At 47.4% G+C, this 18,084-nt stretch overlaps 6 protein-coding genes across 6 annotated transcripts; 3 read left to right on the forward strand and 3 right to left on the reverse strand.

Moving 5' to 3' along the window:
* Positions 1–1,435: 1,435 nt before the first annotated feature.
* Positions 1,436–3,739, reverse strand: F4807DRAFT_470843 (putative GMC oxidoreductase; the record flags this gene model as incomplete). Its single annotated transcript, XM_048002855.1, has 5 exons — positions 1,436–1,892; positions 2,041–2,614; positions 2,743–2,971; positions 3,038–3,496; positions 3,530–3,739. The coding sequence occupies 5 exons, from the start codon at positions 3,737–3,739 to the stop codon at positions 1,679–1,681; spliced, it is 1,686 nt and encodes a 561-aa protein (XP_047858065.1). The 3' UTR covers positions 1,436–1,678.
* Positions 3,740–4,786: 1,047 nt separating this feature from the next.
* On the forward strand, positions 4,787–5,878 carry F4807DRAFT_456892 (carbohydrate phosphatase; the record flags this gene model as incomplete). The annotated part of the gene is made up of 1 exon (XM_048000956.1): positions 4,787–5,878. The coding sequence occupies one exon, from the start codon at positions 4,787–4,789 to the stop codon at positions 5,876–5,878; it is 1,092 nt and encodes a 363-aa protein (XP_047858066.1).
* Positions 5,879–6,172: 294 nt separating this feature from the next.
* Positions 6,173–7,782, reverse strand: F4807DRAFT_456893 (uncharacterized protein; the record flags this gene model as incomplete). The annotated part of the gene is made up of 5 exons (XM_048000957.1): positions 6,173–6,186; positions 6,245–6,713; positions 6,764–6,972; positions 7,092–7,410; positions 7,471–7,782. The coding sequence occupies 5 exons, from the start codon at positions 7,780–7,782 to the stop codon at positions 6,173–6,175; spliced, it is 1,323 nt and encodes a 440-aa protein (XP_047858067.1).
* Positions 7,783–10,923: 3,141 nt separating this feature from the next.
* Positions 10,924–12,450, forward strand: F4807DRAFT_270107 (uncharacterized protein). The gene is made up of 3 exons (XM_047994562.1): positions 10,924–11,401; positions 11,474–11,909; positions 11,971–12,450. The coding sequence occupies exons 1-3, from the start codon at positions 11,093–11,095 to the stop codon at positions 12,084–12,086; spliced, it is 861 nt and encodes a 286-aa protein (XP_047858068.1). The 5' UTR covers positions 10,924–11,092; the 3' UTR covers positions 12,087–12,450.
* A 363-nt stretch (positions 12,451–12,813) lies between these two features.
* F4807DRAFT_456895 (uncharacterized protein) lies at positions 12,814–13,347 on the reverse strand (the record flags this gene model as incomplete). Its single annotated transcript, XM_048000958.1, has 1 exon — positions 12,814–13,347. One exon carries the CDS (start codon positions 13,345–13,347, stop codon positions 12,814–12,816), a length of 534 nt encoding a protein of 177 aa, XP_047858069.1.
* A 2,178-nt stretch (positions 13,348–15,525) lies between these two features.
* F4807DRAFT_270142 (uncharacterized protein) lies at positions 15,526–18,022 on the forward strand. Its single transcript, XM_047994563.1, has 5 exons — positions 15,526–16,054; positions 16,120–16,613; positions 16,673–16,804; positions 16,861–17,846; positions 17,954–18,022. The coding sequence occupies exons 1-4, from the start codon at positions 15,991–15,993 to the stop codon at positions 17,764–17,766; spliced, it is 1,596 nt and encodes a 531-aa protein (XP_047858070.1). The 5' UTR covers positions 15,526–15,990; the 3' UTR covers positions 17,767–17,846; positions 17,954–18,022.
* The last annotated feature ends 62 nt before the right edge of the window (positions 18,023–18,084 follow it).

An 18,084-nucleotide genomic window follows, 5' to 3' on the forward strand; every position in this document is an offset into this window, starting at 1 on the left:
GTTAGTTGGGAGGGGACGGGAGGGGATAGATAAAGAAGGATAAAGAAGGGAATAAGAGTGAGATGGATGGTAGGGCTGAGCGGGGCTGTGGGTGGGAAAAAGGTCGAATATGTGAGCCTGACCTCGTAGTACCGGTCGATCGATTCTCGGTTGGTCGGTTCGGGGAGCTGGCTGAGCCCGACGGCTGGCCGAGCAAAAATCGAGCGGTGGGCAGGTTCGGAATGTTCGGAAGTGCGCATTCGTTGGCCATGTATGACACCTCTCCGCAATTCTGATTGGCCAGTCCATCTTCCTGAGTCGCAGTGGTTCCATATATAGTACCTGGTACAAAGCCGTCGAAGGATTTCTGACGGATCCGGGCTGACACTTTCGTGCGAGGTGGCAGGCCAACGGAAAAAAAAGGATTAAATCCACTACGCGACGTCATTTGTCCTTTCAGCCTCCGGTGCTAAATCCCTTCCGTAGACGATTTGTGCATCTCTAACCCCGTTCTGTAGAGTGTGCGCGGCTTCTTACTCCCTAGGGTTTCAAAGCCAAGGCCAACTATACTATTTGGAGTTTGGTTTGGTATAAGTTGGCTTACGTGAAACAAACCCCAGCTTCAAATACCCTTCATGGAGCCGCATTTTCTACCAAATCGGATTTTTAATATGTAATCAGGGCTCTCATTGAGCAGCTTGAGATTAGTCATCAAGTTAAGCCAAACGACCACGGTGGCTTGATGATTGACTGCATCTAGAAATATGTTTATATCTGCTAACAGTATTGCTGAGATCAGTCCAGCTTGTTGGACCTGACGAGTTTGATATAGTATTCATGATAAGTGTATGCGAAAACACATCTTGTTTGTGCTGATGATCTGAGAGGGAAAATCACTCACCTATTTAACTAATTACTACCTACCTGCTAGATCTGTATGATAACAGTCTACCATCTGATCTACCACTTTCATCATAGTCATATTTGGATTATGATAGCTAGAACGCGAAAATGAAGGAACTCGTCTTGTTACAATTTCAGCACCATGAATGTACTAAAAGAGGTTGCCATTCCATGTTTGCTGAATACGTTGACTTAACATCACAAAGTAATTTCATATCTTCGATCCGAACCATCCTAAAACGCCACATCCTCTATCATCATGAAGTCCATTTTGACCAACCATACCCTAAGGGCAACTTCACTGTCAAGTTGGAGTGGGAGGGCTTCCTCCCAGCAGTAAGCTATGGTTCGGCCGATCTCTTAGTGTCAGCGCATATTTCTTTCGACAACCAAATCCAGATGTTAAAGAACCGTGGGCTTAGGGATTGTTTACGAATATTTTTCTGGTTTGGAGCGTATACGCCTTCGACGGAAGAGTCCCTAAACAAGCTACTAGGGGGGAGGGGGTGTATGCCAATTCGTGGCGGAACCAACCCTATTTATAGCTAGGTTCTTCTCGAACTAATTATGAACAATTATGTGATGAAATTGGTGGGTTGGAAGCTAAGGACGGAACAGGAATGAGTGTCAAGCGGGACTGTTAAGTAGGTATCGTTCTTTAGGCAGTGTCTCATGTATGGTTGGCCATTAAAAATAAACGCGTACATTCACATTCTAACAATTACTTTTGGAGAAATGCCTATATCCTTCCTTGCTATCGATGGGGTTTGTGACTTAGATCGCATCAACGTCCACCTTATGACCTCAATCCATGGTCCTCTTTGATTAAATCTGCTGCCCTCTCCGCAAAAGCGTATACGGTAGCTTGCAAGTTTGCTGTGCTAATTAGCGGTATGGAGCTCGCGTCAACAACGCGCAAGTTCCTAGTCCCGTATACCCTTAAGTGTGTATCAACGACGCCCCCTTTCTCGAGAGGTAGCATTGGACAGGTGCCGCCGGGGTGCCACTGCCTGAATGAATAATCAGCAACCATCATCCTTTGAGTTCTACATAATTCCTCAAGATTTCTGAAAAGGGGTCATGGGGGTAAGGGCTTGAGGTTGGACTACTGCGAGCTAAGCTATCTCCTCACAGGAGAGACAAGGCATTTTAACTTACGATATGGCGCTGGTACGAATGTAGTTCTTGGCTTGCTCTAAATCAGTGGGATCTGATGCAGGATCGCGTCGACGTAATGGATGCTTAAGTATCTTATTGAACGCCGGTGAACTAGCGATCGTCTCGGCATACTGGAGGTGGCGCGCATAGACCTCGATGTCGACGGAGTTGGAGAGATATTTTGGATCGATTATAGGAGGTTCGGAAACGTTGTTCGAGCTAATGTGGACGCTCCCGCGTGAGAGAGGATGCGAAAGCATCACACCGAAACTAATAAAGTTACCTGGAACGGGACCCGCTGGAGAGCTGGAATTCGGATCGACTGGAAGAATCTGCTGTGCGATTGCAGTAAAATGGGCAGCAGACGGCTGCTTTGAGTCAAGAATTGCCTTTTCGGCGACATCATGATAAATTTTCGCTCGTTGGTCGTCCGCAGTCGGCCGGTTCTGGCGGAGCATCTCCTTGAGTTGATCGTGACTATCACCGGACAGATAGTTGACTAAAGGTAAGAATACGCAAATGTAGACTCCAACAGAACTCAGCATACCCGACTTCTTAGTTGCGTACTCCTCCACTATTTCCAACGTTAGTGAATCTCTTGCTAAGCTTGCTTCAAAAGGAAGGGTTCGGGATGGACCTGATTAGGGCACTTGGCTCTTCATACAACTTAACAAGAGACTATGATGAATTGGAATTACATACTAGCCTGCTGTATGGCCTCTGGCTCTTGCCTGATTAGAGAGTCCAGCGTAGAAATATCATCAAGAGTCTCGTAACTTATGTAACAGACGAGATGGTCATGGAGGTTTTCGCCAACTTGTGGTAGATCCTGGATAACTTGGATTCCTTGCCTCTGGAGAAGCTTCGCATCGCCAATTCCAGATAGCTCCAGTAACTTGGGAGACTGGAAAACACCTGCTGCCAGTATGACCTCTTTAGTAGCAGAGACGGTACCGAATTTGCCATCGCTTTTACATTTATATCAAACGCCAATAACCTTTGGGGGCCGAGAGTCATCAAATAGGATTTTCTCGACTACAGCATCGGTGAGGACCTTCAAGTTCTCCCGATGTTTAATAGGATGGTAATATGCTGAAACGGCATAGCTTCTCTCCTTCTTCTCCGGATGGATACTTGAAAGAAGATCGAAACTTCCAACTGTGGGATTGAGAAGAGGATTCGAGGTCATAAGATAGCCGTTAGCTTCGAATGCTTCAGCCCATGCTCTTCGGATAGGGTGAGGTGAGCCACCAGCGAATGAAGGTTGGGCTGAGCTGTACACCTTAGCGAAATATCGTCCAAGGACATTCCAGTTCCATCCTTCATTGCCTAAGGAGCCCCATGAGTCTATGAGACTTTTAGAAGGAGGCACAAATACTGGATCCTCATAGCGCCCGTCCTTGCTGCAGACTAATAGATCTGCCCTTGAGATTCGTCTTAAGCACCAATCAGCTGTCTAGTTCTCAAGAAAAATGCGACATGTACTGACCTGAGGTGTCGTTTCAAACGCCCAATCTGCCTCTGACTTCAGGAGAGTAAGGAAAAGAGCGGGAGTGTTGACTCGTGGATCATCATAATGATCGGAACCAGCTTCCAGAACGAGGACATGCTGACCTGGATCTTCGGAGAGGCGGTTAGCTAGAACAAGTCCAGATGTACCGCCTCCAATAATGACAAAATCAAATGAAGACATTTTCATGTGTCTCTAATTTCATTGTAAACTCTAGCAGTGGCCAGAGATGTTCTATAAATATGTAGGTTTAAGGGGAGAACTTCATGGTTGCTAGGAGCCGTGCTACAACTTTACATCATATAGGAGGCGGGTATTGGTTGGGCCATCTCTGTTGGTGCGCAGTCGGCGTGGTTATAGGCTTTATATCTTGTGATTGCCTATTATTTTTCACTCCTTCTGCTGGGTCGGTTGGATAATATTGGGTTGGAAGCGTTGAATATCCTATCTCCCGACTCTTTCAGATTTTTCTCACAGTCTAACCCTTTGAGTGATATTCAACTGGCGGCGATACCTTTCGTTACGACGACCTTGTCCCACATACCCCTCTCGCTCTGGCCATGATCGAAACGTATTCAAAATGTCCCCCTCATGTTCGACCATCTTTTTGATTGGCAGAAGCCTTCATCCCAGTTCAAATAAGTGATCGTATGTGCCACCTAAATTGGAACTCAACAAGTCCCACTGATATCTACAAAACATTGGCCCTCAATGGTCAAGCCTTGCTTCAAGAAGGTCTGGATTGAGGTCTGGATTGATGAGCTTGACTTCGACCATTGCTGAAGGGTGGATTGAACCACTTCGGCTTAAGAGGCCGTTAGCCTGACGAGGTGATTATTGTTAACTTCTACATGGCCCCCGAGAAGTTCATACAGAATTAGGTTGCATGCACCACTCAAGTGAAGATATGAGTGCTGATTGGTAGACTGTTACTTTCCTGGAAGTACTTACTGACTCGGAGGCCAAAAGCTGTCTGCGTTTACTAAGCGCTGTTGTAAAGGATTGGCCTCATAGTGCTTGAGGAACAGGTGCACATACCTAGGTGAAAAGAAGAATCATGGGAAAGAAGCGCTAAGCGGACCCCCTGAGGGTAAAATTCCGGCCCGAGCCACCTATAACCACAACAGGTTTAGCCGAAAAAAGTACCTAACGCTTTCAATACAATTACCACTTACCACCGACCACTGCCGATATATTTCTCATTGTCAAGCCTTATAAAGTCAAGTGAGGTTCAATATGGATAGTCCCTATTCCAAAGAGTTGCAAGTCGCAATTGGAGCCATTCAATCAGCGGCCAAACTGAGCCAAGCGGTAATCTCAAACGAAGACAAGGGGACGATCGAGAAAGACGATCTAAGCCCCGTCACCGTAGCCGATTTCGCCATCCAAGCTCTTCTAACCGCCACTGTCCACGGCGCCTTTCCCAACGACAAGTTCGTCGGCGAAGAATCCGCAGCGGACTTGAGGGTCAACCCCGTCCTCCTGAAGCGCGTGTGGGAATTGCTCCAGAGGCTGAAAGATGAGGAAGCCGCGCAGCTTTGCAAATTGCCGGGGTCGCCCGAGGAGATGTGCGAGATGATCGATTGGTGCGGTTTCGGCGAGCCCGGGGGGCCGCGGGCCGGAAGGGTCTGGGTTTTTGATCCGATTGACGGCACCCAGACCTTCGTCCAAGGCAAAGCATACGCGATCAACGTTGCGTTGCTGGAAGGCAACAAGCAAGTACTTAGCGTCGTGGGCTGTCCGACGCTGTCGTTCGATGCTAGCGCTCCTGTCACGAACACCTCCTTGGACCCTACGGGACGCGGCTCTATTGTTTTCGCCGCGAAGGGGTATGGCACGTATGTTCGCCCGCTAGTCGCATCGCCGCCTCAAGAAGTGCAAGTTCGCAGGATCGAGCCGGTCGCCGAAACGGAGTTACCCCTAACGCTACGGCCGGTATCTTGCTACAACATGTTAGATTCAGGGGTTGACGACGTTCACCAAATAATTATGCAGAGGCTTAATATCGAAACCCGAGGGTGCGATCTCTTGGCTTGGGTTCTTCGATGGGTGACTCTCGGATTGGGACTAGCAACTATGACCGTATGGGTATACAAGAAGCGGGAACGCACCGGGAAGATATGGGATCATGCTGGCGCCATGCTCTTGTTCGAAGAAATTGGAGGCCACATCACGGACATCGACGGCAAGCCCATCGACTTGGGCGTGGGTAGGAAGATGACCGCCAACCACGGCTTCGTCGCCGCGCCGAAAGCAATGCACCCTCTGGTACTAAAGACCACTCAGGAAGTTATTCGCGAGCAAGGAAAGGCACATCTCCTCGCTTGACTCGATAAAATGGAGATGTATTGGGTCAACATTGCTCACCCGTTCCCGCCAAAGAAGCGCAGCTATACATTACCTATAGGGACCCTCTCATAGAAAGTGAGATCACTCTGACAGTCCTTTCGTGCTTCTAAGTGGATTGCCAAAGGGGTTATATTATGATCTAGGTATAAATAATTCAACTATACTAGGAATAATGTACGGCTGAGACTCCGTCAGAATGATGTTCCGGGTTCTCTCTTCTGTAAGACTTCTTAGCTGGTAACGCCTTTGCCAACTTTGCCCAGTTCTTCCAGTCTACAAGATATTACCTAGCCTTAGGATTGGTTAGTCAAATTGCCTATGAGGATGGGTCCTCTCTACACTTACCGAATGGATTAGCCGCTACTTCCGCCGCCAGCTTCGCTTGGTGTTCACGGATTTCACGCTCTTCACGCGCCCTTTGGCGTGGGGTCTTCGTCGCCGGCGTCAGGTACTCATCTCCAAGAAGAGGGGGCTGTTGCCCAGGAACTACATCTGCATCATATAAGCAGCGTTCAAGGAACTGTATGACAGACTCGTTGGTCTCCAGCGGTCTCAGGTTCCACGAAAAAGCTTCTGGGTTGGTCTTCGTTCTAACGGCATGTTCAACTTCTCGAAGCAGCTCTTCTAGGTTCGGCCGGTGTTGAACATTTTGTGCCAAGCACCTAGCAAGAAGATCTCTCAACTGATCGTCTATCATCGGATAGTTCTCTTGGTTCTCATTAACGATGGGCGTTGCTTCCGTTCTGATGCCTCTGTAAAGGCTCGTTTTGCTCAACGCCCAGGTTACGTTCCTAGTCACAAGAGTCATCATTACCTAAAATCCTGTTAGCCAAATATTTCAAATATGGGTAGGGTTTTCATTACCCCCGCAATGTCCCATAAATTGAACTGATATCCGAGGTCATCTCCAGTTTCAGACGCACTTCCAAATTCTATCAAACGCAGCATAGGTGGACTGTTTAGTGGATACAAGTGCTCGTCAAATCTCCACTCTCTGCTAATCATAAAGCTTGAAGTATGCATCATGTTGTGTACCAAGCTACTTCGTGGTGTGCCATCTCGTGGGATAACTTCTAGTTGTGTTGGCTCTCCCCTCGGCCGTTTCTGATGGTAAGCCAATCCTATGCATGATCTCACCACTTCTGGGGTTAATGTATGAACGTAAAATCTTGTCTGGGCCTTTCCAACTTACTACACAAGAAAAACGACCAGAGAATGCGGTTTGGGATAAACGTGTTGTAATGTACAGCCCTCCGGAGTATATCGTCCAGAAATCCCTGGTCCATATGCTCCAAAATTATGACGGGATAAGGCGCCATCTCGCGAAGGTTTAATTCCTCCTCAATATCTTTCGGGCCAAATAACTTCTTGAGACCCCTTCTCACATTGCCAGTCTTAGAAAATAATCGCTCCCGAAGTGGAAGCCCCGTGGTAATCGCAGAACTGCCTGGAATATTTGTGTCTGCACGACACGCGATCATGGTGCCAATATGTGCTGCGCCCCGTACTTGCTATATCTTGTGTCAGAAGTTCTAACCGTGGACATAAAGCGTACCTATGTTACCACATACCTCTAACCAAGCCATTTCAATTTTTAAATCGCGATCACCTTCAAGAGAAGTTCCTCTCTTCACGATTATCCTACGCCTGCGACCACCGATATTTCCGTGCTTCCTCTTTACGACAACTGATAGAGACCCAGGGCCTCTCGCTATCATCTTCTCGTATTCCCATTCTTGATTATGTGAGAAATGTTCCCTCAGATTTCTTGTAATTCTTTTGATTTCAAGCGGTGTGTTATTGATATGTATATCTCCTACTTTGTCGAGACGGGGCACGCCCTTCTCAGCCACGTCTTTTCCTCTGTCATCTTTGGGAGGCATTTTCGGGAGGGTGTCGGTGTTTGAGCGCAGTGTATATGCTCAAAAGCAAGCAATTCGTTCGTAGGAAATAAATTATTAGACCCGGGCTAGCCAGCACAACACTCGAATAAGTAGAAGATTACGAATAACCAAAGGTTAAATGTAAGGCTGTACGGGAAGTGCCTATTATGTATTTGAACAAAGCTATGAATCCAAAGCCAGGTTAAATACAAAGAAACGTTCATTCGGCAGCCAATTTGAATCCTTTATGGCACATGTAATATAAAGGACATTCTGAATCTGTTTCCGTCGATTGGGTTATGTGTATGTATTGTTGATTTAGTTAGATTGATGTCTAGTGAGGCTTTGAATGATTTACTTGGAATACTTACACACCTGACAATCAAATTATATGAGTAAATATAACTGAAGTTAATGAACGGATTGCAAGTTGTACTTGCAGCGAGTATTGGATTGACCTGATTAATTCACGATTCTCGGAGTCGTTACACTGGCTTATTGCAACTTCTGCATTGCAATGAAGGCCAAGGTGACAGCGAAGCTTCATGCAATTGTTGGGATGCTTATGCTTTGCTTGCAGCTTGTCGTCGGGCCCTCGACCGGATTTTCTTTGCTTCGCGGAAACGGGGAGCGGATCCCATATATCAAGGTATTGTAGCATTCGGGATAACGAGAGAGCGCATATGGCCGTGGCTGGTTGAGTGCCTCATAGATCCCAGCTGCCAATGAAATGAGAGTATGGATACTGAGATCATTCTGGCCACGTACTTGCTGCCATGGAGAAGACAATCTCACCTTCTATGTTCTCGAATATTTCCTAAGTCGTGGACAGGAGAGAATAGAATATAAATCCTGCTGCTCGCTTTCCTGGGCCTTAGGCGCTAGAAAAATGTCCGCCAAAGCACTCTGAATCGGCGGCCCTGGCATAAGGGTGAAGTCCGAAGAACAGGATCAAGGAAGCGAAAAGCAGGTAGATGCGTGATGTTGTTGACTTTAATCTTTGTCGCTATGAGCAGTCTGAGAATAGTGCAGTTCTTCTCCGTTTGCTTGCCGACACGTTATCCAAGAGCAAGATTCCCAATCACGACAAATCCCAGATGTTGGCATTGACTGACTGTTTCGGCGGACGTGGGGCCGTCGCATGATTGTAGAATAAGCTTCAGGAATATGTCGAGATGCGCTAGGTCAGTAGGCTCGAACACCCGCATCGACCACTCACTCAGGGTTTGGGCATAGCTTGGGCATAGAATTACCGCTTCTAGCGGTGATGGTCTTTATCCATGGTGCCGAATGAAAATGCTGCTCCCGGCGCACAAATATGAAAGAACATGTAAGTGCGTCTTGGAGAAATTCGGATTCTGGCAGGTGTCTAATTAGGTAGTGTTGGTGTTTGTGTGCTTCAATAGATCGGGTGATGCGATACTTTGCACAACTGTGGTCGAGTTGATGCGGAGGGTGACTATCTTAATAGACACCTTTGGTATAGGTTGGTTTCGTATATTTAACACCGAGACCAGGGAATGACAAGCCCTTGGAAACTTGCAGAGGATTAGCATATTGATATTACTGGTAGTAGTCACGAAAGCTCACTCACTCAATCCGATAAAACGTAAGACTCTGGGCCTTCCCACATAGATTTTCCATTTTTCCATTTCTTGAATCTCTTTCGAGCACTCTCAAATGATGTCTTACTACTAGCTTAACTCTGGTCGAAGAATATTCTGGCCACTGGTTTGTTCAGATACTCTAAGTTTCCTCGCGGGAAGTTAGTCATCGATATCAAATATCAAGGCCACGAAGCTGTCAAGGAAGGGTTTGTAATCGCTTAAGACTTCAAGTCGCCGCACAACATCATACTTCAAAGAGTCAATGTCTTCTTATTTAAGGACGAGTTCTAGGGGTTTTCATTATGTTGCGGGAGCATTAACCTCTTCGGTCTGCTTTAAGAGAGTATCCTTCTAGGATACGCCAAAAGGGGGAAAAGGAGCTGTCGACGACACATTTAAGCGGCAGAGTGAGCTTGCTGTAAGCCATTGGCGACGACTTTTGATAGGCGCAAATGCTGCGGCATCAGCGCTGAAAGTAGTAATCCTTAAGATAATTCTAGCAACGGGGTAAAACCTAGTTGTTTAATTTGTCGACTTTCCACGTGTCGTCTAGTTTCGCAAGAATCGTTAGTCACCACTCTTTCAATGCTCTCATCATATCCGCATCTCCAAATGCGGCTCGTCGATCCTGGGATGGTCTCAACTAACTCCCTTGAAGCATTGCAGGTCCGGATTTGAACCTTGAATTCCGTCTCCGTGGGATTCTAATTGCGGGGACGGATTCTAGTTGGACACACCCTGTGGAAATATGGATGGGCTCAGAAAGCCTTGTCATAATTGTTAGTAGGATTGGGATTCTGGAGCTGAATTATTCAGACAGACTTGAATGATCTTGGAAATCCAAAATTACGGAGCACGGTGACCAAGAATTCGTGCCCGATCCTAAGCAGAGAAGATCATGTCATCCATGAGAGAGGTGAGTATGCGATATAATGCCCCAATTGGCTGTAATTCCGTATGTTATGAGTGTTAGGCTCATTCTTGCGGCTGCGTGCATGTAGGTAGTATTGCGGCTTTACTACCAATAGAAAAGTTATATATGTGGTCGAATATTTCGATTTCATGAAGTGATTGATATAATTTCCTGCGCTATAAGATGAGCAGTTAGTATTTAACCAGAGAGTAAATCATGCTACTGATTGACATGAGATTGGAATCCCGAAGTTATGAGTTCAACTTGGAAATAAGCTTTAGATCGTGTTATGTCAAATGTATCCTATGACAGCATAGGCTGTTTGTGGTCGTGATTGCCCAAGTGAATACCTAGGTCCCTACATGCTTGGGAAGCTTCTAGCCAATTGGAAGCTTGGAAGGTGCACCAACCTCTTTTATTCTTTGACCGGGCAACCAAACTGTAGTACCTAAGCAACTTGCGACAGCTAAGCTTCGAACTAATTATTCCTCCCACCTGATCACCATCCCACCTACAATATTAACGACTGCGATTTGCGATTTGCGATTTGCGCCATTCGCAATTGCGACGTTCTTTTACCTCTTACGATATTTCATACGCTCAATCAATCGTTTCGGCGCATCCTCTCGTTCATAATAGAATATCAATCTTCGGCCTTACTACATTTACTTGAACCTGTTCTTAACATTATCCAAATTACAATCTACCGCCACATTCATTCCAAACTACATCTGACTACCATCGTTACTTCGTACTGGGTCGAGCACGAATCCCTGTCATAGATTCCAACATGGCAGAAGAATTTCACGAAGAACCGGCCGAGGGACAGCAGTCAAACCCTGGGGCGGACATCGAGATGGGTGAAGGTGAAGGTGAAGAGGCTGGAGTTGCTGCTAGCAACGGCGGCGGAGAAATGGCTCTTCCTGAGGGTGGTGATCTCGAACCGCGTACTAGTTATATTAGTTATTTGACCAGCCCAGTCGTCACTCTCCTCGTTGGCACTGGCGAATCTGAGACTCTCCTTACTGCGCACCAAGCGCTTCTTGCCCAAAGCCCATGGTTCCTCGACGCCTGCGCAGCTTTCACCGACGATGGGAGCGTAAGTCTTAACTATCTCTACCCGTAGATGACGTCGCTTTTAAGATAACCAATAGCTGACTTCTCTCCATAGCCGCGACAAATAGATCTGGTAGGTGAAGAGCTAGACGCTGTTGGCTGCTTCCTGGAATTCCTCTACACCGGCGATTATTTCCCTAAGAAGTTACCGGGCCAACGAATCCTGGAATCAGACCCTTCGATCCCGGCCGTCGACGAGACTGGCGAACAGCTCCTAAAGCATGCGCGCGTCTATACCCTAGCTGAGAAGTTTGGAGTGGAGAAGTTAAGGAGTCTTGCGAGTAGCAAGATTCACTGCGTCAACTCCACTGCTAAAGGGGAGATTGCTTACGCCCGTTACATCTACCAATATACCAACAAGGAGGACACGACAGTCCGCGCCCCGGTGGCCAACTTCTGGGCTACCCGCAGCCACACCCTACGCGCAGAGGCGGAGGAGGAATTCCGTTCTCTGTGCTTGGAGTTTCCTCAATTCGGTTACGATGTGCTTAGTAAGTTCCCTGCTTTGGTGGGAATACGTATCTGGAAAATCGCGAATCTAACTACTCCTAGCTCGTGTGTTGGACGAGAAGCTCAAGAGAGAGCGCAACGACAAGCTACACCCGGCATCATCAAGTGGACGCAAGCGAGCTCGCCACAGCGGTTTAACACTGGAGCAACGCTCTTAACCATACTTCACCGACTCTTCCTTCTGGTCAATGGTGGAGATCGAATTAGGGTTAGGTGCGGACCCCCTACGACGTCGGAGAAAATTAATAAAATCGGACCACTAGTCCTTGTATTATCACTTCCTGTGGAAAGCGTCTTGGTCTTTGCGATTCGGTACATATCTCGGAGTACGGGTAGGATACTGTGTTCGGGTTGAGCGCAGAGAAGAAGGGGTGCTTGTACTATAGGAGTTGTAAAAAGAATGATAGGACTATAGGACTATAGGACGAATAATTCAGTCTGTATTACTCACATAGCCATGGACATATTATGAGGTCTTGACATGTAAATTACATCATCGGCACTTGAAAGTTATGTAAGTGGCCCTATATGCATTACTCCTGCATTAGGTTCAGTAGTGACAATTAGACCTAAACGTTCCATGTCATCGGTATGTTATTACGTAATTAATCGATGCTAATCTACCGTTCTTATTTAGTAATGCCATATGCATGTGATTAGGTATGTCCATGAATCAATTTTTTCCCGTTGCCCATTCCAATGGTATAGTACGCCGGAACCCGAGTGTGTAAGACTCCTTTATTAACCTCCCCTCCTTCCTCTTCCTCTTCCTCTTCCTCTTCTCCCCTTTCATACTTCGTCAAGCCAACGTGCTCATCGTATCCCTCTTAAAAAGCATACCCCCCCCCTTCCTTTACTTCGACGCGTTAAGGTGCTTTTCATCACCTAGAGCTGGAAAGCACCGAACGCCGTAGCCGACAGCAACAGCGCGCCGATCGTCAAGCCCATGGTGCTCAGGCTTCCCAGCTCGGGACGCACGTTCGCGGCGGCGCCGGGCGAGCTCGTCGAGCTGGCGGAACTGCCCGACTCGCTGCTGCCAGTAGCGGTGGCCTTGGTGCTGCCGCCGGTGACGACGACGCTCGCGTCGGCGGAGGTGGGCAGGGCGGAGTCGGTCACGGTGGCGGTCGCGTTGACGTTGCCGCGGTAGAAGACGTCCTGGTACGCGGCGCCCTTGTCGTACGCGCAGTGGATCACGTCGTCCACGCTCTGGCCCTCGGCCAGGCAGTACAGCCCGCACCCCGAGTAGTACGAGATCACGTCCGCCTTCCCGCAGCACGCCGCCATGATGTCCGTGTGGTTGCCGCCCGCCCGGATCCCGACCGCCGGGTCCTGCACGGGGATGTTGTACAGGTTCGCGCCGCAGTCGGCGCTGCTGCTCGCGCTGGCGGCGGTGGAGGTGGCGGTTGCGGTCGACGACATTTTATTGTTTTTGGTTCGGTGGTGTTGTGAATTTAAAAGTGGAGCTGACGTTTGTTGTTACGGTAGCGAGTGAATATTGCCTATGCGGTTTCGTGATGGAGGTAAGGTGCGAGGTTCTTTTGCGACTCTGTTTCTTTCGCGAGATGCGTATTGTGTGGTGAGGTTGCAATTGGGGAGCAAAAAAGGGGGCGAAACTGCTTATTAGGAGAAAAGTCTGCCGAAAAGCTCTTTAAATTACTTGTTTGGCTGTGTTGACACGAGTGGGCTGACACTTAGCCAACGTTATTTGTCCCCATCTCGTATCCGGGCTTGGAAAAAGAAGCTTGAATAGCCGAACGATTGGGCGACGGGGCAACGATGTCGTGCACAGGTCAACAAACAATCCGAACTCATATGAGATTGGTCCCAAAATAGCAACGAGATTTGCGCTAAGCCTAGCTGGCGAGTGCTAGTTCGCCAGCTGGTAGGGTACGTACTCACGGCCCGCACAGCACTAATGCAGACCGCATCAGCTCTGGGGCCAAAGCGAATCTACGGAGGACGCTTTCAAAACATTTTGCCATACACCAGATCTGGCACCCACCTGCCAGCTCTAGTACCAGCTGTCAGACAGCCGTCCCCTTGATGAAGAGTTAAATATACATTTTAATCAATTGTTTCTTTTTACCACAACGTCCTAACTTCGACAAATATATATATTTATAAAATTCATTTAAAGCTTAATATCATACAAAAAGGCGCATTCAATTGAAATATTTGTACGCTGTAAAATCTGGTCTTAAAATTAGAGACTAATTGGGGATTATTGGTGATGCAGCCTGCCAGCTGTCAGCGGAGGTCTTGCAGCTGGTGCCAAGCTTGACAGGGATTCCCTATGGCAAAATATTTTGAAAGCGTCCTCCGTACTAGACTGCTGACTGGAATAGATACGTTAGGTACCTAGGCTGCTAGGTAGGAAAAACAGGTGGGTGTGAATGTCGTCATGTTCAATGTTAGGGTATCATCAAATTCGTAAGGTTTGTTTTATGTAGAGTAGTAAGTGTCAACATTTCAAGGAAATGATATCCAGGGCGTCCAGCTCAAGATCTTCTAGACCATCCTAGTGAGCTAGCTGCGCCTTACCTCGGCATCCGAACGGACGAATAGGAAATTGGACTTATAATTGTACTTTTGTATTATTGTTACGCTTGTTGATAATCTCTCAGCCAAGAAATAGCAAAAGCACCAGACAGATTCGGGATTTCAAGACACGATGCCTATCTAAATTCCGCCAGTGATTTATCTGTGGCTAATTGTAGCTTTCTGCAGAAGTTACCCCCCAAATAATGGCAGTACAATGCGGTACGACGTGAAGTTAGAGGAGAGTCTGAAAAGTCGGGCAGATCAACTTGATAAAGGTGTGTGTGAATCGTAGAAATCAGGCGAGTTTGGTAAGCTGGAGGATTAAGGATTAGAGGAATATCCGGCTTGCATCAGGGCCAATTCTTACGCCGTGTACCGGCCGACGTGACGGCGGATGGGATGGTCTGGGGTGGGGGATGGAAAGCCACCATGCTTCTTGTGGGTCCAGGGGCTGTAAAATACCCCAGCCCTATGAGATGAATTTTCAGTTCCTACATACTTACATAGCCTTACTTATGGATGTCTTCGTCTTATGCGTCTTCACCCCATACACCTGTGGCCCCCAATACCGGAGCCCTCCAGGTATCTAAAGGTGAATTATTCAAATTCTCGTGCTCATCGATGTAATTCCATTTGTACCACCGTCGATGAGCATCTCACCTAAAGCGACAGAGAAGACTCGTCACCATCGGACCATTTAATCGTTTGATCACCGAGTCAACTTGCACTTTATCTGAATGATCAGGTGGATTCAGCTCAGCATCGCCATATGTTCCACAACACAATCTGAAGCTCCAAAGATGCAGAGTTACATGCTGATCTTCTGCACATGGATATGATATAGTTGCCTAATCTAATCAGCTTCAGACCATACGAGGCTCGGAAGTGCTTAGTACAATGATGTACCAACAAGGCTTATATAACATCATATACCCAGTTATGCTCTAAAGAAAGTTTAAACAGACGATCGGGATCCATTTAATTTAGAGTTATTTTCAATGATCGCAAGGTTGACGGGAGATAGGCGGCGCGTATCGGCGGGATGTTTGACGGGATCGCTATCGCATACGCTCGACACAACCTTGGAAGAAACAGGGGGTAGCGTCGAATGCAACCTTCTTGCAGCAAAGCTAGCGCACTCGTGATTCAATCACAATCCGTCCTCGTTAATTAACAAAATAGCACCCATTGGTTTGTCCCGCTCGACTATTTTTGTCTCGGTCTCTCGGCCGGAATTGGAGTTCAAGTCCGCTTATGTCGATACCTCATAAAGTATGCCTAACCACCGCACAGCCGATATTCAGGAGGATGACTAGCTCTTGATGTCTATATGAACTATATCTACAGAGATGTTTCAAGTTGCCGGCATTTTTTCATGAAACTATCTAGGTATATCCTGCTGTCTCGAATCTACGATCAAATATCCAAGATCGGACGCTTTTCCCTAGTTAGTTGGTAACTTATCTTATCCCTATTCCTGCATTATTCCGTGGGGTCCTTAATATACCATTGAGACCCATCATGGTTGGTGTAGCCGGTAGGAGCAAGGGTTGCAATACGTGCCGGAAAAGGAGAGTGAAGTGCGGTATGGCCAACACTTTTGCCAAACAGGCCATATTCGACGAGGAAGCATTGTTAACTTGTGAATAGATGAAGCTAAACCGCAGTGTTATCGTTGCATCAAGGCCGGTTTTGAGTGTCTAGGTTACGAAAGAGCAACTCAATGGCGACATACTTCTGTGGCTGCCCGTCCAACATCACGATTGCACGGATCCGAGTTCACGGAGCTCACGAAGAGTAGGCCTATGAATTTCGGCCCCGCGCCAGAGCTTAGTCTCGTCGCCTTCGAGGGAGACATCTGCACTGCTCACATGTTTAGAAATTTCCTTTGGAAATCTTATGGATCTCTTTGGCTAGATCAAGCTGCGGAGGGGAGACTCGGCAATCTCTCCTTGGAGGCCGTCAAGGCTCTCGCTCGATTGAATTTTGGCCGCAGCAACAGGGTACATGATTGGGAGCTACAAGGGGCTGCTCAGTATGGTAAATGCTTGCGGGTCATGGTAGAAGAGCTTGGAAAGGATAGGCCAGGGGTTTACGATAATCGAGCGCTAGTGGTACCAATTCTTGTATTGATAATGGTCTCGGTAAGTCTCATTCGAATGGATTTAACTCAGGAACATTATAAATAAGCTCATGACAACAGACCATTCAGGAAGATAGAACAGCTGCATTTTCCCACTTGAAAGCAATCGGCAAGGTACTAGCGCTATGTGGACCAAAAGCCTTTCAGCGACAGCCGCTAAGAAATGCTTTCGAAGCAGCCAGATCTACGCTAGTACGTACATAATGCTAGTGATATCACGAGCATACTTAACCGTTAACAACCTACAGTTAGCTGCCTCGCTGTATTCTAGACGACGGACGTTCCTTGAATCTCCGTGCTGGCAAGATACGCCCTATGAACTCGACCCACTCACGAAACCTGAACAATCACATCTCCTTGATATCTTCGTCATGATACCCGGGTTTCTTGAGGAGATAAGCTGTCTTGATGATATGATCTGTCATCTTAGCGATGAGTTTATTGACCTTTCATTTATCTCGGACGAGCACAGAGACCACCATAGGAGTCTTTGTCAACGCGTCAATGCCCAGCTGGAGAAGCTGTACCGATGGCGTTGGAACTGGCAGCGTAAATATGGACAATGCGTCACAACAGACAAGTGCGAATGGAACCAAAGTAGCCCTTCCCCGAAGTCTGAAGGCTCTCCCAGCAGTTCTATCGGAATTGACCGGCTGCAATTTGAACGCCCCGTCTACGCTAACGATATCATGCTATATAACGCCACGTTGATGTTTCTTATGACCCTCATATGGAAACTCCAGCCATCCCGAGCAGCGTCTATCATAGGCACTTGTGCACGACGTGCTTCCATGCCAGTGGCTTCATCACCCAAGTCACCAGTGTCACCTCTTCCTCACTCCTATTTCGAGCCTCTCAGTTGGCCCGGCACAGCTTTATCTATACGAGACCCAGCGATAGAAATATGCCGTGTTTTTGATTGGCAATGCCGACACCATGAGCAGCATGCCTTCTTCAGCGACCAAAACTGCATGTACCTCTTTCCGATGGGAATGGCTCGGACCGTTTTAGATTCTGACCCGGAATATCGGATGTGGATAGACGGCATGCTGGACTTGAATCCAATGACCACTGGTTATGGCAAGGGTGGCAGGAGCATAGTCGGCTTCAGCTCCTTCATCACCAGGGCTGCTCTGGATCCCGATTCCGTATGAGGGCCTTGATGAATCTATCAAAGAGAAGCTTTTGTTTGCCTGGTATCCAAGCGGTCTTGCTAAGCATACGGTTATTTATGGTACGTCACAATATGCCTGAAAACATGGCATAATCATTCAACAAAACAGCACTGGTACCTACACTATGCCTCTTCAAGACCAACTAACATTATGCGGGGTATATTAGAATATAGACGAGCGTATGTACAACAACTTGTGCGACAGGTTAAGTGCGAACGCTTTCCAAGTCACCGTACCTATGCAACATGACACCCTCCACTCCACACACATGCCGAGCGCAGTCCATCCCACTCCACC

Source organism: Annulohypoxylon truncatum, assembly GCF_022578515.1.
Source record: "Annulohypoxylon truncatum strain CBS 140777 unplaced genomic scaffold F4807scaffold_4, whole genome shotgun sequence".
NCBI classification, from domain to species: Eukaryota; Fungi; Ascomycota; class Sordariomycetes; order Xylariales; family Hypoxylaceae; genus Annulohypoxylon; species Annulohypoxylon truncatum.

What these genes read in the sequence shown, in the direction of transcription:
- F4807DRAFT_270107 (XM_047994562.1), top strand. Translation starts at nt 11,093, where the DNA reads ATGGCAGAAGAATTTCACGAAGAACCGGCCGAGGGACAGCAGTCAAAC. An exon ending in CTTTCACCGACGATGGGAGC is followed by an intron (nt 11,402 to 11,473) that starts GTAAGTCTTAAC and finishes TTCTCTCCATAG; the next exon opens with CCGCGACAAATAGATCTGGT. An exon ending in ATTCGGTTACGATGTGCTTA is followed by an intron (nt 11,910 to 11,970) that starts GTAAGTTCCCTG and finishes AACTACTCCTAG; the next exon opens with CTCGTGTGTTGGACGAGAAG.
- F4807DRAFT_270142 (XM_047994563.1), top strand. Translation starts at nt 15,991, where the DNA reads ATGGTTGGTGTAGCCGGTAGGAGCAAGGGTTGCAATACGTGCCGGAAA. An exon ending in TTGTATTGATAATGGTCTCG is followed by an intron (nt 16,614 to 16,672) that starts GTAAGTCTCATT and finishes TCATGACAACAG; the next exon opens with ACCATTCAGGAAGATAGAAC. An exon ending in AAGCAGCCAGATCTACGCTA is followed by an intron (nt 16,805 to 16,860) that starts GTACGTACATAA and finishes AACAACCTACAG; the next exon opens with TTAGCTGCCTCGCTGTATTC.